Source organism: Cheilinus undulatus, linkage group 16, assembly GCF_018320785.1.
Source record: "Cheilinus undulatus linkage group 16, ASM1832078v1, whole genome shotgun sequence".
NCBI lineage: Eukaryota > Metazoa > Chordata > Actinopteri > Labriformes > Labridae > Cheilinus > Cheilinus undulatus.
Window position 1 is genome coordinate 15,505,929 of NC_054880.1, and position 27,068 is coordinate 15,532,996.

Below are 27,068 nucleotides of genomic sequence, written 5' to 3' on the forward strand. Positions count from 1 at the left end.
AACAAGTTTATACAAAAAAAAAAAAAAGTCTCAGTCAGACATAAAAATATTTGCATTTCAATTTTTTTGTCTTTTCTTTCTTTTGTCTTTATAGTCCCATTAGATGCATCCATTATTGGAAATTGAAAAGCATTTCTGTTACTGCATTATAATTTTCAAGTTTGACTTTTCATTTGAATTTTGGTCACTACATGCTTCCATAGCCGAGAAGCACCCCACAGCATGATGCTGCCACCACCATGCTTCACAGTGGTGTCCACTAAACATAGCGTCTTATTTGATGGCCAGAAGGCACCGTATTCTTCTCCACACATCAAAGAACTTTCTTCCAGTTGACCATGGAGTCGCCCACATGCCTTTTGGTAAAATCCAATAAAGTTTTCTTCAACAGTTTTGAAGTCTTTGATATTCTTCCATAAAGCTTTGACTGGTGAAGAACCTGGGCAGCAGTTGTTCACAGAGTCTCTCCCTCAGCTGCTGAAGCTTGTAACTCCATCAGAGTGTTCATAGGTGTCTTGGTGGCCTTGTTCATTGGTCTCCTTGCATGTTCTCAGTCTGATCTAGGAACATGTACCATATTCCTTCCATCTCTTAATGATGGATTAATCTAAACGCTGGGGACTGTTCAGTGCCTTAAAAAAATTTGTATCCATCCCCTGACTTTGACTTTTCAATAACCTTTCCTCTAAATTGATTTGAGTGTTCTTTTGTCTTCATGGTGTAATGGTAGCCAGGAATGCTTATTAACCAGTGACTGGACCTTCCAGACATAGGCGTCTTTATACTACAATCAGCACCAATTTTCTGGAGCGCTGTTGAATTAAGACAGTCACTTTAAACGGGGTGAGCATTTATGCAGTTACTTATTTTACCTTACATGTTTTTAGTATCTTTTAGTCCAAAAGACAGATTTTGCTGCTGTCTTTTAATGCTTTTTTATGTAGGAAACATTTAATGTTTAATTCTGTAAAACATCTTAAATTGCTTTGTGTAAGGATGGTCCTCTTTAGACTTACTTGCCTTGCCTTGCTGGGTATTTTATCTGCTTCACTCATAGGCTGTATTGTTTTCCTAAAATGTCAAATAGCTCTGTCGCTGTGTATCTGCTTTGTTTGTGTTCAACACACAGGTCTCAGATTTCTTCATCTCTGAAGGTAAACATGTGATTGGGAAGAAACAGCACAGATAGAACACATATAGATACTGTATATAGGAGGCTTAATTTATTCTCAGGTAGTGTGACTGATAAGAAATTGCATGACAGATTTAAACCATCTGTTCCTGTGTGCCCTCTGAATTTGAATATGAATGTGGTCTCTGGCTGAGGGAAAAGGGTGGATGAGGGTTTTGCAGTATCAGATTGTTATCACGACCAGCCACAAATGCAGGCACTGAAAAGCCCTTTTGTTAGCTCTCATGACACAATCCAATTTTCAGGTTTAAAGACCGTCAGGTTATTCATAAGCATGAGCGCACCAGTTTACCCTGAAACCAGACAGCCTGATTCTCAAAAAGACAACTTTTTGATCCCATATTACAGGGAAACTCAGTAAAACTACAAAGTTGATACTTAAAAGTTTGAATGACTACTTATTTTTCAATAGAACTGCTTACTTTGATGATTAATATCAACAAAATCTACTACCAGTGGTCATTTCACAGGTCAACTCTAAGAACTTGATTGTCCAGATTCCTTCTCTACGAGGAATGTGAGTTTACATGTGGGTTTTCAGAGTGATAAAGGTGGAGATCCAGAGCAATGATTGGTCAGCTGTTGAACTTCAGCAGGTGTGGCTGTAGGAGAGGGTGGGACTGAGTGAGATAGAGGGCTGATCAGAAGAGGTTGTAAAAAGCTCTACTACACCACCACACCTTGGAACAGCTGAACCCGGCATTCTGTTACAGGTAGGACGAAAAAATCTCCTTTTTTTGCACAATATGTCAGAAAATGCTGCTTTCTTGTCCTTTGGTTCTGATTTTTTAGCCTAATAGACAAATTACTTTAACCGTAAGTGAAGTTTTGTTGACACTGTGACTGATTTGGTGGCAGAAACAGTGATAAAGGTGTTAATTTGACCCAACCTTTCCTCTATTTTCTGCAAGGGCATTGGCTGTAACTTTGATTTAATACTCAGCTAATGCCTATACCTGGATCTTTTTGATTGTGTTTTTATCTAATAACCTTTAATCATGTGAAAGCTCTCATACTCAGGTTGCAATCTGCTTTACTGCAGCAGAACCAAGATTTAAAAAGTGCAAATAGGTGGATAAAACCATGAAAATAACGTCCAAATGGAATGAAAATCATAGAAAGTCACAAACATTACATGTTGTACAGCACAGAGTCACCAAATAGAGAGACATTGTTCAATATTTTTTAAAAGCCAATTAAAAAAGTGGGATTTTAATTCGTGTTTCTATTCTTTCTCTCAGTTAAAACCAAACCATGGACCTGGATTACTACAAATCATATGTAAGTCAACCCTTCCCTGTCGTCACCACTGTTTCATTATGACACTAATTACCAGGCTGCCATATTTGTAGATAAAGTAATCTGCTAGCTTGTGTTATCTCCACGCCCTCCAATGTTATCAACAATCCTCACCACAAGTGACAACTCCAGGACAGCTTTGTATAATCATGTTCCCATTTAAATTGAATGTTTTTCTAAATCTGATTGAATCCTCATGTATCATCTTGCATTGTTTATGCCTTTAACAAATATCTCTGCATGTCCTGATTTATTTTCACCATACATGAAAGTACCTCTATAGCATTGCTCTTCCAACCATCCCCCACCGGTCAAAGCAGAAGTAGGCTAGAGATATTTGTCATTCTTTACATTCAAACGTGATGAAAACTGACTTTTATCTTTGCTTGTCCTCTGCCAACACCTTCATTGTCTGTTTGAATGAGTACACAATCTCTTCCTTCTTTTCTTATTCTCCTTCTTTACACAAATTAGCATTTTTTGGTAGAAACAGAGCTAATAAGGGTCAAATGTTAACCTCAAGGATTAACCTGCAACTTTTCTTTGCATAGGTTAAAAGCTCAAATTGCTTCCTCATTTTATTGATAGGATATGAGCTGGGGTACCCTTGGAACGGTGCGTCCCTTCTCCAATTTCCACCACGACCAAGACACCATGGAGATCCAGGCAGCCCTGGAGAAGAAAGGTACTTGTGCAGGCTAGGAAAGCCAAAGTGGTGTTGCTTGCCGGCATTGTACTCAATCCTTGTTTTGCTTTGCCCTATCATTTTCATAATTGCAGTCCAAACTCTGTGTTCTTGGCTCAGATACAGGAACTCTGGTGAGGATCTTAACCAATAGGAACAACGCTCAGAGACAAGTGATCGCCAAAACCTTCGAAGAAGTCACAGAAAAGGTGAGAAAACTAAACACCTGAATAGAAGCTAAAGATCCTCTGTCCCTTAAAACATTCAGTAATAAAACATGATGCTCAGAAGTCCAAATCTTAAAGTCAGCAATAGTTGCCAAGGGTAAAATATTCCCAAATTCCCCCCTGTAATGCCATGCAGTAGACTGTGGAATAGCAATGACAGGATGTTGCAATTGTGCATGTTTGCTCTTCTCTCCAAGTGATGTTAGTGTTTGCAGATTAAATATTACTGAAACTGGTCTTTAAAGACTGAACGCACCTTTGTTTAGAGAGGGAGTAGCTCTTTATGGGCAGAATAAACTGATATAGCTTCACTGTGTGAAGCTGCATGCATGATGAAGCAGTGTTACCTCCATTTCTCTGTCTCTCATTCACTCTTTTTCCCCAAGAAGGAATGCTTTATCTACATATCTTTACATATCTAACCTTGCAAGGCAGATGGATTCAGTACAGTCTGGCTGCAGACCCTTTATCTGAGTTGCCGTGTAGCTCAGGATGAAAAAAGATACAACCTAAAACTTTCCAAACAAATTTGGATTGAACTTCCTTTTAGGGAAAGGGTAAGAGTTAAGGTAATGGTTAGGATACCAACAATTTAAAGCTAAAAACCTGACCTGCAAAACCTGATTCATAAAAAGTTTGATAAAGTGTAGCTTATGTAGCTCTATTAGCTGCTTAAGGCAATGTAGATAATGTTGCTACATACAGAACCTTGCTACATAGTTAAAGAAGCTAAAGCTAAGCTCATAAAGCAGCTATGTAAGCTACGTATCCACATTATCAGTGTAGCTAAGTTAGCTCTAGTAAACATAGAAACTAATGCCTATAGATAATGGAGCTATGTAGCTAAAATTGCTACATAGCTAAAACTAAGCTCACAAACTAGCTATGTCAACTATGTAGGTACGTTAGCTTTAGCTATAATACAGTGTTACAATGTAATGTAGTAGACACTTTTTCAAAAGCAATGTAGAACTGAGAGTATTATTATGTATTATAGTATAGTGACAGTTTTATCGAAGCCAAACCACATTGTTTTATGAAATAAAGAGCAAAGAGCCACACTGAAAACTTTTCTGGTGGGAAAGATGTTTTCACACTTCTCCCAAACTGCTTTAGCATGAGTTGGTGATCGTTACAGTTGTACTCATCGACTGTAGAAAAAATTGGTCAAACCCTGTGTGACATCAGACGTCTGCTTACAGTAGGCGGAGTCAAACAGCTCTTGAAGCCAATCTGTGGCAGCTTCCATATTGAAATTGTGGTCTCAACCAAACTTTGGATCAACCTAACAGCCCGCCAACTAAGCTGGACTTCCTGTCAGCTAGCTAGCTAGCATTCTGGTTGACAGAAACGTAGCTTCTGCCTGTCGAGTTATCTGTCAGTCAAATGAGACGTGCCAAACAGTCCAGAGTGAGGTTTTTCCTAAATATAATCTAAACCATTGTGGTGCCTCCCGTACAGTGAGAGCACATGAAGACATTAGCTAATGAGACATGTTTGTTTTGTTTTTTTAACCAGGCTGTAAACCAGTTTATTTCTAGTGTGAAACCAGCTTTTTAACAGGTGTTCAGACAGGACTTCTGGTGTTCCTGCAGCCAGCCTTAAGTGGTGAAAGTGAGTTTAACCCATGGGCCTTTCTGGTATAGGCTACCAGTAAGAGTTAGCTGTTAGCTAAAGTGTTAGCGACAGACTGGTGAAACAGGCAATGCTACTATAGACACCTGCTTTTTACACTTTCAGCAGTGATGTAAGGAAATACAATAATTCTGAAGCTAATTTTGTCATAAAGCTCTAGATGTGTTTGATTTATTTTGATAGAATCCTACTGTGTTAAATTTTATCAATCAAATGAAAAAAATCAATAGGATAGACCCCAAGTTTGATGGCATTTTTTCAGCTACTTTTGTATATTGGGCGTCAAATCATGGCAGTTTTTTTTTTGTGATTGTGTTCAGGATCTCGCTGCTGCTGTGAAGAAAACTCTCTCTGGAGACCTGGAGAGTTTCCTGTTGGAGCTGCTGATGCCTCCTCTGCAGTACGAGGCTCACCGCCTACATCAGGCCATGGCTGTGAGTTCGTATTTCTGAGTTTCTAGGGTTCTTTTAAGTAAATTTCTTCAGGTTTTATGACACAATCCTTGTGTGGTTGCTGGAATTTTGCCTTTTAATGTTACTGGATTCATACGTGTGTGTTTTATGTGTGCAGGGTTTAGGAACAGACGAGGAAACGCTGCTGGAGATTCTGTGTACAAGATCAGGAAAGAAACTTCAAGAAATCAGTGCTGCATACCAACAAAGTAAATCAGAACTTTAGCACAAACATTAAGAGCAATACTCAAGAAAATCACTAATTCATAATCCTGTTGTCCTGATATCTGTCATTTTGTCACTTTTTTACAGTATATAAGAAAGACCTGGAGAAAGAGCTGCAAGGAGAAACCAGTGGAGACTTTGCAAAGCTTGTTTCAGCTTTGCTAAATGTAATTTGAGTATTTATTCCTTTACTTTCATCTAGTCTATAGCTATTCACTTTTATATTCCTTAAAACAATCAGAAAAGATGCAGTCATAAACATTGGTTCTCCACCTTCCATGGTACAAAAATGTATCTAAGATTTAAGTAACAGTTTTTTATGCCTCACAACTGCCATTAAAAGTGTTTTGTCTCCCCTTTTGTCTTGCAGAAAGAAAGTGTTCCTGGTGGGGTTCAAAGAGATATTGAGGTATTTTTCCCAAATACTTTATTACACAAAAGTATCCTATGTGAAACACCAGGGAATCTTTTTTTAAACAATTAAAGCACCTTTGGATTCACTGCATGGTCATGTAGGCCTTAAAAACAAACTTTAAAGTGTTTTGGTATCAAGCCATCATCAGGAAGTCAACAGATGTTAAGGAAACAGAAGGTTCCTTTTTAAGAGGCACCAGAACAATGGCTGCTGCTGATGTAAGAAGTCCTGGGCCCTGTCTGGAGCTGCAAACAGCACTGAACCTTTGTGCAAGTAGGGGTTGTGGCTCAGCTCTGCTGCGTGGAAGTCTTTCAGACACTGACCTGTTCAACAGCTGTGAACTTTTCTCATTTATGTAAAGCATTAAGAGACCTAACCCTGATAAGCTGGGTAGAGGATTTTTTTTCTGAGGTCTCTTGACCATGTAATTTATATGTCTGCCAGTTTTCATAATTACAGTTGTAGGGGGCTGATTTTTCTAAACGTTGTTGGGCTGCACAATGGCACAGGGGTTAGTGCTGTTGACACACAGAAAGAAGGTTCCTGGCCTTTCTATATGGAGTTTGCATGTTCTCCCTGTGCATGCATGGGTGTGCTCTGGGTATGGCTTCCTCCTGCCACCAAAGGCATGCTTGTTAGGTTAATTGGTGACTCTAAATTGCCCGTAGGTGTGAGTCTTAGAGTCTGGTTGTTTGTCTCTGTTTGTCAGCCCAGTGACTGGCAGGTGTAAACTGCCTCTCGCCCAGTGCCTCCAGACCCCTGCAACCACAAACAGAATAAGTGATGTAGAAATTGGCTGGTACCACTGAGCCATTTTTCAACACCCACTGACAAAACTTAAATAACCCTCAATTCTGTACTGGCTACACATTCAGCATTATTTAAGTGTTTTAAGCCTTTCAAAACAACTTCCTGTTTCATAGCAAAATATATCATCATGGCAACAGCTTTAGCAACAGGGGATGTTATAAACCAGTTTGGAGAGAGGTTTGGTCAACCTGGGCTAGCAATAACCTGCTTGTGGATCACATTTATGGAAAAGCAGATTCAGTATACTTCACATCAGCAGCCACTGATGAGAGCAGTCTAGCGTCTCTTCCTGCAGCGTGGCTGACCAACCCTTGTTTTAGTGAAAACAAGCCCGAAGAGTGAATAACAATAGATTAGAAAACAAAACTAGCTTTTGTGTTGCATTAATATATGAAATGTTTTTTTATCTTTAATTGAAGGGACTCAGGTGTTGTGTTCTCACTGACTTTAAGACAGCGATCACTCTGTGACAGCAGGAGCTGTAGTCTGCCTAACTGTTACTGGACTCGTTACACACTCACCAATGTATTTATGGTGTTTTAACTCATTGAACATGGTTGAAATACACTCATAAAGTATGTGATGTCATGTCATGACATGTCCGGTCACAAGATGGGGCCGTTTGTCCAGTTCAATTGAGAGAATCTTAACAGAAACTCCTATACACCTATACATTTGTTTATTTTGTAATCTTTCGATGCCAATACTTGTCCAGAAATTTCATGACTCTTATGCACTCAATGTTTATGGTCATAAACAGGAGCGGAGCCTGTTAGATATATGGGGCTAAGTCCATCAAAGGAAGGTCAAGGGATACTTCCCAATAAACTTTTTACTTTTCAGGCAGTTGCATGCTCTATTTCTTTATTATTATTATTATTATTATTATTATTATTATTATTTTCTATTTTTTTAATATTCTATTTTCATTTTCCAAGCAACAAAAATTACACAGACGACAATAAAGATGTACAATTATCATAAAGACAACCAAAACAAGAAGAGAAACAAACAAACAAAAAAAACCCCACAAAAACAAACAAACAAACAAAAAAAACAGAACCAAACAAAACCGTTACACAAAAATAAATAAATATACAACATAGAAGTACAACAGACCCACATGGAAAACAAACAAGCTCAACTTCCTACTTTCGTGTCCTTTATCATAACTTTAATAACTATAATCCAGCAAATTAAATATACATCTCTTTGAACAATTCATATAAAGTTTCATTGATCAGGCATTGCTATTTATTCAACCTACTGAATAATGAATAAATAAATACTTCATCATCAGCACAGACAATTCATACACAACAGGGAGTACCAGAATGCTATACTAGTAAGACACAGACTAATTATTTGTTAAATGTATAGTTTTCTGAACTTGTATTATGTTTCCCCATATGTTTCAAATTGAGTCACTTTGTTTTTTTAAATTGCAATAAGCTTTTCCATATTCAAATAAGACCATTCATTTTTCCAGTGGTTAAGAGAAGGAGGATATGTAGATTTCCAGTGTTTTGAAATAAGTCTCTTTAATATTAAAGAGGAAAAGAGAATGATCCATTTTTGTGGAAATTGCACATTATTGTTTGAAACATCATGCAAGATACAAAGCGATGGGTGGAAATGAAGCTTCGTACTGAGAGCCTCTGATAGGCAGTTCTCTATTTCCAACCATATCGTCTGAATTTTACCACACTGCCAGAACGCATGAAACAAAGAGTCTGTGATTCCACACTTTAAGCATTTCTTTGAAACCTTACCATCATACTTATGCATTTTATCTCTGGTACAGTATATTCTATAAATCATTTTATATTAAATCAAATGTAAATTTTCATTTGTTATATTCCAACATTTTTCCCATTTGGAATTTATATCCTCCCTTCTTAAATCCTGGTTCCATAAATTCTAGATTTCAACAAAGCTTCAACCAAATAAGATTTCTACCAGATTTTAGAGACTTTACCTGTCAGTTTGTTACATGTTGCAGACTTGAGTATAACTTCCTCTAACTCACTGTGTTGTCCAAAAGATTCGAGGTCAGAACTTTGAAATAAACTCCTCAGCTGCATGTACCTGAAGAATTCCCCATTAGACAGACCATATTTGCCTTTAAAGTCAGTCCAGGAAATAAATTTGTTACCATTCATTAAATCCTCCACTGTTTCTATACCTCTCTCCTTCCATGTAGACCAATTTAACACTTTATTCTGAAGAGTTATCCAAGGATTATTCCACAATGAAGTATGCTTTGGCTGTGTTATAGATTCCCTTAAAAGACTCTTCATTTTTTTCCATGTTGCTGATAATTTTCTAACCATAAAATTAACAGCGGTAAATTTTTCAGTTTTAGAAAACATGTTAGAAAACATATTTTGAGGGCAGACCTGAACATTTTCAACCTGAATCCATTATTCTTCTTCAGTATGTTTAACAATATGGTGTAGGTATAATGCTTGATTGGCAAGGTAATACAATTCTAAATCTGGAAAATTAAATCCTCCCTTACCTTTTAATATATGATAAACTTTCCTTTTTATTAGTTTTCTTTTCCCAGATGAATTCTGAAATAATGGAATATGCTTTTTTAAAGAACGTTTTTGTCGGGGTTACAGGAACTGCAGAAAAAAGGATTTGTATGCTCTATTACAACGCAGTTTTTAAATGCAAACAAATCTTTACATCATTTGGGCACAAATGAAGAGATTCAACCAAAAACCCTTAATTCAGTTTTTCCTAAATCTAATTGTGCTAATAGTGTTGTTTACATTCTCAAATCATGATAATAACAATAACAAATAATTCAGTATTTTTCTCCTTCTGCCTCATAAACACTGCAGTGAGTGCATTAGTTTTTAATGGTCATAAAGATTGTATTTTTAGAATTATTGTTAAATTTGCATTCAGCAAGGCCCAATTGTTTATTACTTTTGCATTTATCAGGCTCCCGGTAACCATTAATTGTATGTTTTTTATATTTTAAGCTATAAATCATTCAAGACAACATCTTTCCCATTTACTTTCATTCATTCTGAAGGAATGTTTTGTTTTTTTTTTTTTACATGGAAAGGGGCATCATATGCTAAAAAAGCACCCAGAAGGTCATCCCTATCATTAGGCCTGGTCCCTGAGGGCATTCAAACCTGTGTTTTATATTTGGTTGTGATTGGCCCGATTTGAATCTGTTTTGGGTGGATAATGACTTCAAGTCAACTCATCCCTAACCTGCTTCCGTCAGTGTCACCAAGATAAGATATGTTGTTTTCAGTCCCTGCTTCTTACTGTTTTACATTATACCTACTGTATTCAGAAGTATACATGTATCCTTATAATTTAATCAGGATGTAAACCAGATTCATCCATCTGAGACATTTGAACATTTAAATTGGAGATTTTGATGGTTTTACTGTGATAATGGGTAAATGGTTGTTGTCTTTAGGTTTTGACTGATTTATCTCATTCTCTTGGAAATCGTCTCTTGTTTGTCTATGATAATGACTCCATGTCATTTTATTTTAGAAATAATTAGACATGTAGGTAAAGATCTTTACCAAAAATCACTCTGTATCATAGGAAAACAGGGCAAAATGAAATGTTTGGAAATACATCCTCCCAGAGATTCAGCAATCAGAAAATGAATTAGAGAAGAATATTAGTTTTCCCATGATAAACCTTGGGTTAGAGGCTTGCTTTCACTAGTATGTTTTTCAGCTTAAACCGTTGTTAAATATGAGGAGAACTGCATGGACAGTTAAAAGGAAATTATGTTCTAGTAATCACCATCAGGTGTTTCAGTGATGCTTTTATTCATCTTCAGGCTCTCCGTGCATCGCTGAATGGTAAAAAAGCTGATGCGGGTCCGTGGATCGACATTCTGACCTCCAGAGACTTAAACCATCTTGATAAAGGTGAGGCTGATCGATATTTTTTTTAAATAATTGTTCCTGTGTGTTTGAAGTTGGTGACAAACTGAAATGTGCATGTGTGTATTCCTGTACTGACAGTGTTGATGGGGCTGGAGCTGCAGAGTGGACAGATGGTGGATCAGGCTGTGGAGAAAAACTTCACTGGAGATGTTAAACTGGGTTTATCGATTTTGGGTAGATAATGATTAAGATACTGCATGAGGGATAAACGTGCTCTTTGTGTGATGAATAGTCACTGATAGGTATTTTTCTGTAATTTGACAGTCCAGTGCATACAGGAGCCTTACGTCTACCTCGCTAAACGACTCACTTCAATGAAGGTAGGATGGTGCACTTCTTTATTTATTCAGGATTTATGAAAAAGATGAGTGACTGATTGAAGGATGGCTGCAGTGGTTCAATATTTAAATGTCTTATGGGAGGCTTTTCTGTAGACATATCAAAGTTATTTATCAAATTATATGTCCTAGTTTTGTTGTCTTGTATATAATTAATTGAAACATTATTTAAAACATTTATACTTAAAAGTTTTCGTCATTGTATAATGACCAAAACATGAATCGGTGTATTCTGGTACCTTGGATTGAACTATTAAGCTAGAATATTATTAGTTATTTGTATCTGAATTGTAAACAGATCCTGTTCCACTTAGTCTACAATGTTTCTAGTGTAGCCTTGAAAGGACAAATCAATGTTTTGCTTCATGGTGGGTCCTTAAAGCCTTGAAAAAGAATAGGGTAAGCGGAGGATTGTCAGTTGTTTGCACATGCACCCTCACCACTAGATGGCAGCCTATTCTTCACACTGTAAGAGTCAGTAGGAAACTCTAAACAGCCTCATGAATGACTTGTGCTGTATAGGTACAGTAAATCGCCCTTAGCCTATCACAGAGGAGCTTATTCCTATGAACAGATATTCAAAAAAGTGGTGAAACCAACATTTTCTCTTTGGGTAAATATGTATGAAAAATAGCTGTGTTTTTTTACCTTTATACTTTGCATTAACATCCCTACTGGGCATTCATTTAACCAACTGATTGCACTCAGCATGTTTTTCCACAAACATACAGAAAGTTCCTGTTGTTTGCTGATGACACCATCATTGTCAGCCCTTTTGAGGCTGATGAGCAGGACCACTGGCCTGTTGTGGATGACTTTGTCCGTTTGTCATATGTCAATGTGTCATAAACTATTAGTCCATTAAAAACACATATAAAAGCAGCTGATTTTGATATAGTGGTGAACTATAAATGTCTGGGAGTTGTTCTTGATAATAAGCTGTTTTGAACCTCATGTTGATGCTGCTTACAAAAACGTGCAGCAAAGATTTGTTCTTCTCAAAGAAAATAGGAACTTCCCATGTTTCCTCTGAGAATATGACTCTTTTCTGAAGATTTTTTTGAATCTTTTTTAATCATCTGTAACACTGCATGGTTTGAAAACATAAACTCAGCCAATAAGAATAATCAAAACTGCAAAAAGGTGGTAGGCTGGGTTAATGGCCATTTACAACAAACAGATCATCCAAATAATCCGCTTTGGTGTGACTTTGACTTTTTACCATCAGGTTGTCGTTTTAGGACTCCTGTGAGGATATCTTAAAGACTTAAGGTTTCATTTAGCCCCTGTGCAACTCATTTACTTAATGGCAACTAGACCTTAGGTTGCTCTTCTTGCACTATTACAGCTTATTTGCACAGCTCCACATTGTACAGTACTTTGCATTACATGGTAATAGTTTCTATTTGTCTTTGATCTCTGCACTGGTTTTTATCGTTGAGTATGTATATTTTGGTCTTTGTATTGTTTTGTTTTGTTTTTATTGTGCCTGACTTGTAGACTCGGGTCTTACTTTACTGTTGTTGTTTTCTTCTGTAAGCTCTTGTATGAAAAATTTTCCCCCTTGTGAGACAATACAGAGAATCTGAATCTAAATCTGAAAACCTGCCATCAGAACTTCCTTATACGCTAATACAAATATTATCCCCATTGTACAAACAGATTAGCTATGAGCTAAGAGGCCAGAAGGGTCTCTTTAACAGCTTTTCTCCCTCCTTTTGTTATAAACATGCTTTTAAAGGTAATGGCAATATACTATTTAGCAAATAAAGCTTGTGTGGCACTGGTTAAATTGCAACACAAGCCAAGTGACTGGTGAGTAGTCAGGTGTCTTTTTGAAAAAAAAAAAAAAAAAAAAAAAAAAAAAAAAAGCCAAAATTGTATTGTATTAAGACCCATTTGATAGCAGAAAGACCAGCTGTTATTACTGGGTCAGTGATCTCAATCTCTTAAAGAGACAGGATTCCCTTTATGAGCAAGACTGGACTGACATAAGTAAGAAATGCTTTATTCTCACTGGCAGACTACCTCAGATCATGTCAGTTTAATGTGTGCTGGTATATTAGGCATCACAACCAAACCAATCCAGATGACTCTGTCTGAGCTATCAGATATACAATCGTCTTCATCTCGCCCTAAAGATCACAAACAGGTATCCAAATGCCCAAAACGGACATTACAAGGTATAAACAGGGTATTGAAGTGTCATAAATTGTTAACTATGTGACATTTAACCCTCAGAGTGAAACTCATCTCTCTTTCAGTCTCCCATAGTGCAGGGGATTCTGGTATCTCACTGTGAGGAGGATCTGCTGTGTATCAGAGCCGCCTTCAAGAAACTAACAGGAACTTCTCTCTACACGGCTCTACAGGTGGGTCACACTCATGATGCTCTGCAAAACACTAAACCTTTTATGATAATATGATTGCTAAAATGACCTGTTTTATCATTCTGAACATTTTAGTGAGGAAAAGTTATTATCAAGATCAAAATCGTGATTATTGTTTCATGTGAAACTACAGTCAGTTTTACAAGCTTATTTCTGTTTACAGCAAAACAAGTTCAAAGGAGACCATCTACAAGCTCTGTTGGCCATCTGTCGATCTGAAGATTAAATACAAGCTACAAAAATGTATGTTTATTCCTATTTTGTCCTTTTATACAGTCCTGTGAATCATTTATGGAGGTGTAAAAATAAACTTTGTGTCCATGGCTACTTTTCATGTTTCACAGACTCTCTCTGCTTTGTGAAAGTTTTTAATATGGCCTTTACTAATTAAAAAAATATGTTGGGATGGATCATATGAGTGCTATATAGTTATTTTGTTTTTTGTTGTTTAAATTTTCCACAATAAAACTTCTTCTTCACCTTGATGAGTCACAGGATATTTTCAAAGTGGCGCTTTAAGGCTGAGGATAATCTCCCCACTTATTTTAATGTTCTTCAAACACTGCATTTTTGAAAGACATATATTTTGTGTTACTGTCTTAATCAAAATATAGAATTTGTAACAATTATAATTTGAAATATATATATTCATGCCTTAAAGCTCTTCTCATGAGATTTCTGTTTGTGCTGATTTTGGCGCCCCCTCTGGACGAGGTCTTTGAGACCCTCTGTAGGACATTTATATTCCTGTTGGCCTTTTAATAACCAGCCAAAACGCATCACATGAGCTTTAAATCACTTTAAATACTTAAAGATTTATTCTTGGGCCTTTTCATGCCTTTATTTGATAGAGGAAGGACAGTGGACAGACTCGGAAACAGGGAAGAGGGAGGGGAGAGACATGCGGCAAAGGGCAACAGGCCAGATTTGAACCCGGGCCGCCCGCATACATAGGTAGCGCCTTAAACCACTCCATCTGCATTCCCAAAATCACTTTAAATACTTGAGTGGGGCACAAGATTCCCACTTCATATAGCATTCAGCACTAGAGGGCAAACATTGTGTGTAAGATAGGCTGGTTTGAGCAAAAATGTCATACTTGGGATTGAGTAGAGCTTAACAGCACCCGTTAACTTTATTGGCAGCTCTGGTTCCAGAAGTAAATTTTGCTTTTCAAATCCTGCGTTTACATTTTATAAAATTCTTACATCAACATTTTTAATCTAGGAACTAAGCCAACCAATTACCCAAACACTTGTGAATAGTAAAAATTTGGTTTGGCACAAAAACAGCATTTAACCAAGGAGAAAATGGCTCAGTCCTGTACTACTCTTTTCTTTGAGGGCAGTGTAGCTACGAATCCCACAATCCATTATAATTCATTTTGTCCATTGTTAATACTAACGCTTCAAACTTCCAAAGCAAACACGTACCTTATTTCATGTCTCTTTATTGTAGTGTTTACATTATAAATAATATGTGATATATTGTTGTTTGCATTTATAGTATAAGGGCCAGACAGCTGATTAGAAGCCATTTCCTTCAGATGAGAGGATTGTATTTTTTGTTAGTGGGCGTGGCTTCAGCTCACGCCCACACCCCCCTAGAGCAGATTTTACAGCCTCATTTTTCATGATTTTGAAGCTTAACGTTGTAAATTTAGAGATGTTTTTCATGACTGAAATTTGGCCTGGTTGTTCATAACACAGTGGCCTGTCATACAACAAATCTACAATGCAGATTTTTTTATCACTTTATGGGGACTTTAAATCTAAAATCAAACTCCTTGTAACTTAAAAGGCCTTCATTAAATAGGTTGTCATTAGAATCATTTTGAAACGTGTTTTTTTTTTTTTTAATGAGTAGGATTAATCAGCTATTTGGTGTTGACAGTGCAATCTCATTGATTGATCCCTCAGAAGAGTGTGACAACTTTGATTTGTTTTATCACTTTTATTTTCCAGAAGCAGGGAGAATTACATTTGCCAGAAAACTGTTTAATAACTTAATGTTTTTCTTGAAGACTTTCACTGTTGTTTTACGCTAGCTGTACATCAAGGATGCATGTTATCATCTTATCATTCTGCTTGATCATATTTTACACACATATTTGTTGCCGTTTATGGAATAATGGCAGTCAGGTGTGGCCTTTTCACAGAGAATTAGGCACAAAAGGTTACACTGTAACAAACATTTCATTCAGCATTGCTTTTCATATGAGGTGCATATACACTCTAGTGTTTAGAATAAATCTTAGATCACTGCGGCACAATCGAACAAGTTACAACTTCTCTAGATTCATTGTAGTGTCCAGTGTGAATTTTATACCCAAACTTAAAACAGAACACATACAAAGGTGTCTGAACTACATGGTTCTAAGGTTTATGTATCTACTGCCTTGTAAATACCTGAATTTATGTGCACAATGAATGTAAGAAAACTCTTCAAATGTACAAACACTGTTCACTATCAGATAATGATTTTACTCAGTTCTTTGGTCTCATCTTTGGTGTGCATCTTCAATTCAACATTCACCTCTAGAAACAATTACAAAGTCTTTAAGTCCTTTGCCTTTAGAATGTCAACTTCCTGTTTAGTGGCAGAGTGTATACAGCAATACTGGCACCGCAGAAAGCAGCAGAGAAGCTCTGATTTCTGAGCCTCCATTGTGTTTGGTTGTGGTCTTGGTCGTTAGAGTCACTCTTGCTGTTGTTGGTGGTGGCATTGTTATGTTGGTTGGAGGTTCTGGGGAAGTTGTGGCATTGGAGCTGGCCGTAGTATTTGCAGTCACAGTTGGAGCCATGGCTGAAGTTGTAATAACAGGCGGTGCTGATGCTGAAGTGTCGAGTGGTGGAGAGTGTGTAGTCATTGGCATAGGGGATGTTCGTCCAGTTGTAGAATCAGGTGGGGCTGCAGTTGAAGCAGGAGTTGTGATCACTGGTGTAGTTGTTTTTCTCTCGGTGGTGGTTGTAAAGACGGCTGTGGTGTTTGGAGGTGCATTAGTTGAGGTGGTGGTAGGCATGACTGTAGTAGTTGCAATCACTGTTGTAGACATGTTCATTGTAGTTTGCTCAGTACTGTTTGATACAGTGACATTGTTAGGTGGAGCTGCAGTCGTAGCATTTTCTTGAGCCTGATTGGAAAGAGAGAAAGGAATATTTGAATCAGTGCTGGTAACAAATGCATCAACACAACTGTTTCTAAAATAGTTGGCAACCATTTGATGCAACTTGATTCTTGCATTAGACAAGGATGCTTTTTACTTAGTTTAAACTACAGCTGCATATTGCATGGAGAAAAGGACATGTCAGCCTCCTAAAAAATGATGTATAAAGCCACATAGTTGGTGGAATTATAAAGTCGAAGAATTACAAGAAACAATCTCAGATTTTCTCTGAGATTGTAGTCATAAATTGCCTCTAACTGGAGGAAACGCGTACAAGATGACACCATTTGGCCTTTATTACGCCTGCAGTTGATGGCCAATGATTGAGTGCTTTTTACTGGAAATGAGGAATAAGGAAACTAGTGATTCTAGCCCAGAGTCACAGCATTATTATAGTCTTGAAAGACACATTTCTAGACATCGGGACTATTCAGAAAAAAATACACTACTCACGGGTTTTTTCTTACAAACCTTTAACTATAAAATCTTTTTAAAAAATTCAGAGTGTTTTCTGACAATTTTTCATCAGCTTTGATTTCTAGAATGTACATAAAATAACTAAATAATAAATCTTGATGCTGATTGTCAAGTGTTTCTTTTGTAAGTAATAAAGAGGTTTCAGGGTTAATTTTAGAGTTTCACCAGCGGCTAAGTAATCCTCACAGGAGCTTAAATTACATGAAACCTTGCGTGACTTTTCAGGACAAAGAAGCACGTCAGCCCTGACTCATCAAACTAAATCTGCCAACATTTTCATGTCCCTGTGGCCTCTTCTGAATCAATCTATATGTTCAGTTTAATGGCTTTGACTGACTAATTTTTGAAGATTAATCTCTAAAATATTGAAAATTCTTTAGTTACCTGTCCAAAGGCCAGCAGAGCCAGTATGTAAAATCCCAGAAGCATCGTCTTCATTTTGGAGAGCTGGAGATGCCAAAATAAAACTCTAAATGTCCCGCTGTAAAGCAACCAGGCTGATGTGTCTCCTATCTCTGTAGATGTTCTCCCACTGTGACCTGGTCTACTTCCACTCTCCTCTGGTAAACTGAGCAGAAGGTTTTTGTTCCCGCTTTTATAGAAAAATATCACGTTTCAGGAGGGGCAGGTGAGGATTTATGACGTACAATATAACCTGACTCTGGATTCAGGAAGTTGGTTAGGGGACGTAACTGTGAGATGCATGTGTGTTTGTGTGAGTGTGCCTCTTTCTATTTTGAGCCATTTTATTGACCTATATCTGAATGTACCTTGCACCAATAAATACTTGTTTATGATCTTTGCTAAACTGTTCCTGTAAGAAAAAACATTTTAGATTTAAAGAATCTTATCAATTAACACTCAAACTTACTTTTAGTACACAGATAAATGTAAAAGAGGTTTCTGTTATTTAACCAGGACTACCACCAAAAGATTATCCTCCAGGGGTCATCAATTAAATTCAAACAAGGGCCAGCAATTTCCTTAATGGAAACTTTAGGGGCCTAACTTTCAAATACACAAAAATAAATAAAGATTTTGGTCTAACTTACTTTTTTTTTTCAATAGTTTGATATTCTGTAACTGTTCATCATTTTAGCCTTTAGTGGTGAGATCAGTCCTGATCCCCTATTCCGCAGCCAGCCACAAAAGACAAATGAGATATTTTGGTCACATATTTCTGGGGTTGTCATGTTGTCCATAACTTGGTTTAACTTATCATATTTGTTTATTATCAGCCGGAAGGTGGCTTTCTTAGATAATAGATTAAATGTTGTCAATTCTGATAAAACTGTTTCAATCACAGTTATATTTGGGACTTTTAATGGCTGTAGTTGATAAAGAAAGAGAAGACAACTAAATATTTTTGGAATTTAATAATCCTCTGGGGGTTGAATGGGAAGTTGTGGGGGATATGATGTAGCCCCCAGAGCACCAGTTGATCATGATTGCTATGCTCGTACAATTGCTGGAAGGTGAAAGTGTAGCGTTGATTTTGTGGTAGTGGGATTTGTAAAATCATGCTTCTTTAATGGTGTAGGTGCATCTTTTGCAATGAGATTGGATTGCAGAGCTTATAAAGTCAAATTGATTTGTAAAATAATGACCTTTTTCTCCAAAAAGTACATGACAAAAAAATCCATCAATGTATTCTTAAGATAACCTGACTCATCAGACAGACTAGTTCACATTCCCACTGCATGGGAAGTAATTTATTTCACGTCGATCCAAGCAATAGCTCATACATGGTGTTTAAAAAGACTTGGAGGGTGATAGGACAAAAATTCTGTACGCCAGATACATATATATATATAGAGTGATAAAACATACAGTATGATGTAGAAGGCAAATGCTGCCCAGTGAACTCCAGAGGTAGCTGTTATCATTGTTCACTATAAGTGGAGCCAGCTGGTAAAATTAATCTCTAGTTGAGGTTGGTGGAGAAAAGAGCAAAAACATCTCTCCACTAAGAAAAGTGATATTCTTTGCTCTTCATTTATTTAAGAAAGGTCCCTAATTGCTTCTCTGGACACAATTGTTTACCAACTTGCAGTACTATTTAACCACGCCCCCTCTTTCTCCTCAAATGAAACTGATTGGTCGGTCCATTCTCTGACCAGGAACAAACGTTTCAGGTAGAACCTTTGTAAGATTGACTCACCTGATAACAGACATAGAATCTGGCCAGTCCATTAGCTGTTCTTGTGATTCTTCATTCACAAGCAAGTAATGAATATGAGAAGAATTTTACGCACAGTTTGAAAAATATCACTCAAACTGCTGAATGGACGTGCCTACATACAGCCCTGGTTATCCCGAATATGAACATATTAATATCATAATCTCATATCTTCTTTATGGACTGGAAGAGGGGCATTGTTCCAATCTGGAAGGGAAAGAGTGATGCACAAGAGTGTAACAGCTAAAGGGGTATTACACTTTCTAATGCTGGGTAGGTCCTTGCATTGGTACTGCTAAACAGGATTCTTCTACTACTCCAACACCAGCGGCCCAGATAATACCAGTAACAATAATTAAAAGCAGAGTAATGATAATAAACATGATGATCTTTCGGTCATCTTGTGTTTACATGATTGTTAAATACTAAGCATTTACAACACTTGCGTTTGAAAACGTGATTTCAACATATGACAAGTTTTTATTGCGCAAGCATGATGGAAAATGGCCGTCCTCTCAATGACCCTGACACCAGGTTTAATTTTTAATTTAAATAAATAAGATGACTGGCCATGCAAATTACTTCCCTGTTCTGGTAACTGCATCAATGTTTACATATTGCACTTATTTCCTCCTGGTGGATTATTGACAAAATGGCAATAAAATTGTCTCCAGTTCTGTTTCCTCATGTGTGACAGATTTACTTACAGTATGAAGAAAGATAAAGATTTTAAACTTAGACAAACCTTTGAGGTCCTGAGAGTACATGGTCTCATTTTGTTAGATGTCCTGTGCTACTGATAGATGCTTATCAGCATTTTATGACCTTTTTAACACCTGCCCTAGTAGACAAGGTCAATAAATAATTCTCAAAACATCACGCTGCAGTTTGTTTGTGCACACACCGTCAAAGAATAACCTGAGTTTGGCTCATATTGTGCCAGCTGAAGGACACAGTGTACAAAAAATGACAGAGCTCAGCTTAAGGTCACATTAGTTTTTAAAGTAGCCTTTACTATTTTCATGTTTATTTATCATCATCCTTGTATTGATTGTGCCTTACTGACTTAATGTTTAAAGCTACTAGAAGCTTCTTTTGGGAGTAGTAACACAAACATTGACTAATGCTTTTGTAATTTAGTGATTTTGGCTTTGTAATTTGCATTGATGGAAACTTTTCAACACTTTCTTCCATTATGGACCCATAAAGTGTGTCCTATTGGTGTCTTTTACCATGAAACTTTTTTTTTTCCAGTTGTTTTCGCAGGATCTTAACTCATTGCCCCTGTATCTGAAGATAATGTACAGACTTTGATGTTATTACCCCCATTATCTTAAGTGTACAAACTCTGCTATTGCCTCATTATCTTGAGATAACAGGGTAATAAGTACAGTGTTCCTGACATATCACAATCACAAAACTGGCACAAAAGAAGATGGACGGACAGCCCAAAAACATGAAACCTCCTGCCTTGTCTATCGTTGTCATGGAGACATAATATCTTCTAGGCTTAGTTATGATTGGACGTTGGCTCAATACTAACTATCACTATTCATTCTTCTGCTTAATAAAAAATGTCCCTCCTTAATAAACTGTGATCCTCTACCATTTCAAGGGATAGGCTATTTTTAAATATATTTGAAGTTGGGTTATATCAGGCCTCCAGAGATTTCAGTGTGCACTGCCCCTTTAAGAAGACTCGCTTGTTGTCTCTACAGTGAAGGCCATACAGTGCAGATATACAGTTGATTTGCATATTTGAGTGAGTTTTAGGTAAAAATGGGGGAAAAAACAAAGCTGGCTTAATTGTGCACTCTTTAAAAAACTTTTAAAGCATTTTCTTTTTCACCCAGAAAGCCTCTGTGTTTGGCAAAATATTTTCATAAGTTTACATACCGTACAGACTGTGGTTTGTCTAATAATCAGCCATTACAAGAATAAAGCAACAGTCATACATGTACTTGCATGACAAATTTTCATTCATTTCTTCTGGTCAAATTCTCCAATTTATCTTTAGAAAGTTGAAGAAGATCCGTAACACGCCAGCATTCAGTAAGGCAGTCAACTCTGGGTGGGGGGGTGATGCAGGCTGTAGGCATATGTGAGCCACTAATCTCTGACCAGAAATGTCCTGCGAAGTCCCACTTATGACAACAGTTTATCTACATGTTCGTGAGCATGGGCTCACAGTTTCTACACCTACACCAGCAGGTAGCTCAGTCTCTGCTAAAGTTTCTCCCCTCTCTCTTTCAGCTGAGTCACCATCTGTAGAAGTTACTCTGTGTACTCCAGGTCATAAAGTATCCCCTCTTGTCCATAGTTAACGGCCACTCATGTCAAATTGCTCATTCTGGTTTTGTTTTAGCTTCGTGGGTCGATGAAGCTGCAGACCCAAACAGCTGTACCAAGTACCTTAGACAGGCTGACTTTAAAAATATTGAAATTTCCCATGAAGGTGGAAGTCTTAAGTTTAGGGAACTTCGCCTGACACAGGACAAGTCAATTTTCAATGTTAGTTTTAAATGTCTGACAACTGAACTGCATTGTAAAAGAAATTTTTTTTTAAATCTGGTTGTTTTAACTTAAGAACAAAGTTTTCAGTCAGACTAAAAAAGTTAACAGACTGAACTTGAAATAGTTGAAATATGTATATATATATGTATATACACTGCCTGGCCAAAAAAAAAAGTCGCCACCAAAAAAAGGTTACACACTCTAATATTTCGTCGGACCACCTTTAGCTTTGATTACAGCACGCATTTACTGTGGCATTGTTTCGATAAGCTTCTGCAGTGTCACAAGATTTATTTCCATCAGTGTTGCATTAATTTTAATATTGTTGATGGGAGAGTCTGACCACTGTGCAAAGCCTTCTCCAGCACATCCCAAAGATTCTCAATGGGGTTAAGGTCTGGACTCTGTGGTGGCCAATCCATGTGTGAAAATGATGTCTCATGCTTCCTGAACCACTCTTTCACAATTTGAGTCCGATGAAACCTGGCGTTGTCATCTTGGAATATGCCTGTGCAATTAGGGAAAAAAAATAATCCATTATTTAAGAAATGAGAAGTTACTCATTGCATCAGCTGGGGTTAAATAACTTGTTGCCAGCTGTGCGGACTCTTTCATTTTCAGTGAGCTCTCCACGTTTTACCATTTTGAACAGGAATGAGGAATTTCAAACTGAACTCACCTTTTATACCCAAATTTGAGCTGACTCACTGGGCTTCTCTGAGAAGTCAGAAATTAATCGAGCATAACATTCAACCGTCATTTTACCAACCGTTAATTTAGGGCAGTTGTGGCATAAACCTTATTTTGGGCGGTGGTCCAATAAATTTGTTAAGCACTGTATATATATATATATATATATATATGGAAATTCATTTAAAACTAAAAAGCTTCCCTTGTCCAATTAATTCCTTCCGGTCCGAGCCATTAAACTAGAAAATAAATGGAGCTGTAAAGCACAAGCAGGAGCCACAGTGTTTGGCAGGCACTTCATTAAGCTTTATCATAGCTGAAATTTTATGTTTGTAACTAATCTAGCTGCAAATTTGATGTGCTGACGAAGACTTTGCACAGTGGTCTGACTCCAATCATCAATAAAAGAGCTTGGTGAAAACATTAATGCAACTAAATGTTCTGACATTGCAGAAGCTTATCAAAACAATGCCACAGTGAATGTGTGCAGTAATCAAAGATAAGGGCGGTTCAACGAAAATAATGGATTTTTGGGCAGGGCAGTGTATAATTAGTCAGTGACATGTCTTGAAGTGCATTTCTTTGGTTTAGATAAATTGCAATTTTTGAAAAAGAAATGTAAAAAATCTGATTGAATAAAGCTCTTAGTTTGATTTTTTCTCGCACTTTGTTTATTGGGTTAATCATTTTCAGGCACTCAAAGCAAATTCAAATATATTGATTACAAAAATGATAACTCTTACACAATTTTTCAAACAAACCTGTTGCTTCAAATTAAAACAACTATAGAGTAACATATCTGCATAAATAATGTTTACAGTCATAAATGTTATACACATTGCATACGATATATGTGGTGAAAAATATATTTGGTCACACAAGACAAAAGAAAATAATTAAATACGAGTATAATGTTAATATAATTAATGGCATATACAACATTTAAATATATACGGGGCAAGAATTTTGCGACGCATACAGTCATATTTATACTCACTGACCTGATTTACATTCACATAGTTTCCAATTAGAGCTGGACACACATCTAATGATCATTAATTTAAAAATGGACTTTAAAATGAAAGACAATTGTTAAACATCTGAAGTAAATGTTAACAAAATTAACTTATTAACTGTGATAAATGTTACAGCTTTGTTAACAGATTGATTGCTTTTAAAGGTAAAATTTCGGTCAGCTGTGCGGGTATCTTCTGTCAGTTCTTATTTAACACTGGAGTCAGGCAAAATCTTTTATCTCCATAATCACCACTTTTCAGGGAATGAAAAAAGTTCTGTATTTTTCATATAACATTGAGCATTCAGTCAGCATCTTTGTGAAACTTTACTGCTTTAAATTTGGTAAAAACCCACTGATAGATGTAAAGGGTGAGGAATAGCTTTGATTTATGAATAAAAAGAAAAAGAAAAATGGAGATACAAGGTTTTGGCCCTACACCAAAGACAAACTGGTTCCATCACTATAACATGCTAAATATTAGCCCAGATAATTTTAAACACATGTTTTCATCTCATAAAGCTCATAGTTGTTTAGCATAAGAGAACTAAAGATATACTTCCCTGTATCAACAATGCTTAAAAACTCAGATTAGCATACAAGAAAAATAAAGTGGTCTAGTTCAAGACTAACTTCAGCTCACAGCCACCAGGGCGCGCTCATTGCCAGAATATTTGAAGTACCAATGATCCGAAAAGCAGGCCGAGAGAGATGAAGACATTGCTCTGTCCGTTTTTTGAGCCACTGCCAGTATACATGCTCGAGTTAGACCCTGATCCTGAGCCTAAGATTGATCCTAATCCTGAGCCTGAGCCTGACATTGATCCTGATCCTGAGCTTGATCCTGAGCCTGAGCCTGAGCCTGGGTTTGCACCATGGCCTGTGTTAGTCTGTTGAGTGCCATCGTTGTTGGAGCCTGGTTTGTCTGTGTAGGTGCTGTTGTTGTGTGGCCAGGTAGAATTGGAGGTGTTGTTTTCTGGTTTGGTCATTTCGTCTTTTTCGTCTGGTTTTTTGCCGTCTTCTTTTTCTTGTTTCTCTGCTCTCTGTAGAGGGTTGAAGGATCAGAGAAACAAATAAATGACAGACCAATGGCGTTGAATTTGATGTTAATTTCACCTCTAAAGAAAGCAACCTTAAAGGGATACTTCAACATTTTGGCAAATTCGCCTATTGCCATAATCCCTTTAGTCTTACTAGCAGGTTTGTTTCCTTTAAGTTGTCGGTGCAAGCTATTTTTAGATTGGCACTGCTGAGTTAGGAGCTGCCCTGCCAACACAATGGAGTCTTATGGTATCCTGGCTTTCCCTCATAAACCCATCAAATACACGGTCCAACAACTCCAAAATGCTCTCGTGGACAAATTGTGACCTGCACATTCACCACGCTATGAAATAATCATGGAGCATTACGAGTCGGAGATGTTTTAAAGGTAAATGCAAAGCCGGAACTACACTCCAGACATGGCTGCTGCGCTGTGTCACTCCGCCCAGTGGTTTACTCAAGAAATAGTTCTGAGTATTTGCTTCATGTATCATAATGTTATATAATTATACGTTGTTATTATTTCATGGCGTGGTGAATGTGCAGGTCACAACTAGTCCATGAGAGCGTTTTGGAGTTGTTGGATTGTGTATTTGATGAGTTTGATGAGGGAAAGCCAGGATACCATAAGAATGCATTGCGTTGGTAGAGCAGCTCCTAATGCAGCACCGATCTAAAAATAGCTTGTACCGACAACTAAAGGTAACGAACCTGTTAGTAAGACTATAGGGATTATGGCAATCGGCGAATTTACCAAAGTATCCCTTTAAAGGATTGGTTTGAATAAAAAGAAAGCCTAAATTAAAAATACAAAGAACAAAAAGAAAGAATATCAATAATGTATTAAATCAAAGGGATATCACATCTAAAAGACTCAGTTATTTCTTTTCTGCCTCTCTCTCTCATAGTGAAGATTTTTACCTGAGCACAGGCAGATCCCAGCAGAGCCAGTGAAAGCATCCCCAGTAGCAGGTACTTCATGTTGGATGAGGGATCTTTGTCTCTTGAAGACGAGCAGGCAGCTGGAGACAACTTTTTCAAACCTGGCTGGTCTTAGAAAGTCTGTCAGAGTGTCTTTGCAAAGGCTGACCTTTTATAAAGCATTCACCTGATACTTATTTCCATTCGGCAGCTCCCCATCAGTCTCCACCCAGATGGATCTCAGATGCAAAACCTCTCAGTGACCCAGCTGGCTTTGGGCAGGACATAAGACATATGGTCTCTGCTGTCTTTGTTTACCAAAATACCTCTACCCATTTTCACTAGAGATGTTTTTATCCTCAAATTGTTCAGATTGTATGAAGCATCAAGTTAGAAGGTTGTCAAATTTGTTGTTTTTTGATTTATTATTCTCAAATTCACGACTTTCGGAAGGTGGCTGTTTCATTATGTTTAACTGCCATGTTAAAACTCTTACGCACAAGGCCCCAACAGGAGGAAGTGAGGTGCCATAGATCATTACCACAGAGTGCCCTGGCCTCCTGCTTTCAGAACTATGTAGCTTTGGCAGGAGTCTGATATTCTTTTGTGAGAATTTCCCAAAGCTTTACAGAATTAGTTTACAAACATGACTGAAGCTAATGGATACATATTTTCAAATGGGGGTCCAACAGAAAAAGTTTAAGAAGTTTTGGAAGTTTTCTGGAAAACAGTGGATTGCCCCATAATTGTGTAGTTGAATGTAACTTTTTCAAAGCTTTTAGGTTGGAGATGGGCCTGTGGTTGCTGCTTACTGAAAGATCAAGCTTGATTGGAAAATTAATAAACCTTAATGTTGAACTAGACCCATTACCTTCAGTTCATAAACCTTTAATTTTACAACCATTTCTGTGTTGTATTAAACACATTTAACAAAGTTTCAACCTATATTGGCTTTTAAAAGATGACTTCTCTCCAATAGTTTTGTCATCCTTTGAATTACAGGCACATCTAAAAAAAAAATCAGAATATCATGAAAAAGTTCAATATTTTTTGTCACTCATTTCAGAAAGTGAAACCCATATATTATACAAACTCATTACACATAGAGTGAAATATTTCAAGCCTTTATTTCTTGAAATATTGATGATTATGGCTTAGAGATAATGAAAACCCAATTTCAGTGTCTCAGAAAGTTAGAATGTTACATAAGATCAATATAAAAAGGATGTTTTAAACAGAAATGTCAGGCTTCTGAAAAGTATGTTCATTTCTATGCACTCAACACTTGGTTTGGCCTTCTTTTGCATGAATTGCTGCATCAATGCGGCGTGGCATGGAGGCGATCAGCCTGTGGCACTGTTCAGGTGTAATGGAAGCTCAGGTTGCTGTTATAGCAGCCTTCAGGTCGTCTGCATTGTTGGGTCTGGGGTCTCTCATCTTCCTCTTGACAATACCCCAT

The 27,068-nt window shown here is 37.2% G+C and overlaps 3 protein-coding genes across 3 annotated transcripts; 1 reads left to right on the top strand and 2 right to left on the bottom strand.

The window, feature by feature from the left end:
* Positions 1-1,812: 1,812 nt before the first annotated feature.
* anxa14 (annexin A14) lies at positions 1,813-13,933 on the top strand. Its single transcript, XM_041807948.1, has 13 exons — positions 1,813-1,905; positions 2,434-2,473; positions 3,080-3,176; positions 3,297-3,385; positions 5,359-5,472; positions 5,609-5,699; positions 5,803-5,882; positions 6,086-6,124; positions 10,770-10,860; positions 10,957-11,052; positions 11,143-11,198; positions 13,481-13,588; positions 13,770-13,933. Exons 2-13 carry the CDS (start codon positions 2,447-2,449, stop codon positions 13,830-13,832), a joined length of 951 nt encoding a protein of 316 aa, XP_041663882.1. The 5' UTR covers positions 1,813-1,905; positions 2,434-2,446; the 3' UTR covers positions 13,833-13,933.
* Positions 13,934-15,370: 1,437 nt separating this feature from the next.
* LOC121523175 (uncharacterized protein PB18E9.04c-like) lies at positions 15,371-17,813 on the bottom strand. The gene is made up of 2 exons (XM_041807949.1): positions 17,634-17,813; positions 15,371-16,739 (listed from the first exon to the last, which is right to left on the bottom strand). Exons 1-2 carry the CDS (start codon positions 17,685-17,687, stop codon positions 16,200-16,202), a joined length of 594 nt encoding a protein of 197 aa, XP_041663883.1. The 5' UTR covers positions 17,688-17,813; the 3' UTR covers positions 15,371-16,199.
* A 6,493-nt stretch (positions 17,814-24,306) lies between these two features.
* Positions 24,307-25,735, bottom strand: LOC121523527 (period circadian protein-like). The gene is made up of 2 exons (XM_041808446.1): positions 25,610-25,735; positions 24,307-24,690 (listed from the first exon to the last, which is right to left on the bottom strand). Exons 1-2 carry the CDS (start codon positions 25,667-25,669, stop codon positions 24,307-24,309), a joined length of 444 nt encoding a protein of 147 aa, XP_041664380.1. The 5' UTR covers positions 25,670-25,735.
* Between the last annotated feature and the right edge of the window lie 1,333 nt (positions 25,736-27,068).

Coding starts and splice junctions, on each gene's coding strand:
- anxa14 (XM_041807948.1), top strand. CDS start 2,447: ATGGACCTGGATTACTACAAATCATAT. Junction 3,177..3,296: donor GGCAGCCCTGGAGAAGAAAG/GTACTTGTGCAG, acceptor TTCTTGGCTCAG/ATACAGGAACTCTGGTGAGG. Junction 3,386..5,358: donor TCGAAGAAGTCACAGAAAAG/GTGAGAAAACTA, acceptor GATTGTGTTCAG/GATCTCGCTGCTGCTGTGAA.
- LOC121523175 (XM_041807949.1), bottom strand. CDS start 17,687: ATGAAGACGATGCTTCTGGGATTTTACATACTGGCTCTGCTGGCCTTT. Junction 16,740..17,633: donor CTCTGCTGGCCTTTGGACAG/GTAACTAAAGAA, acceptor CTTTCCAATCAG/GCTCAAGAAAATGCTACGAC.
- LOC121523527 (XM_041808446.1), bottom strand. CDS start 25,669: ATGAAGTACCTGCTACTGGGGATGCTTTCACTGGCTCTGCTGGGATCT. Junction 24,691..25,609: donor TGGGATCTGCCTGTGCTCAG/GTAAAAATCTTC, acceptor AACCCTCTACAG/AGAGCAGAGAAACAAGAAAA.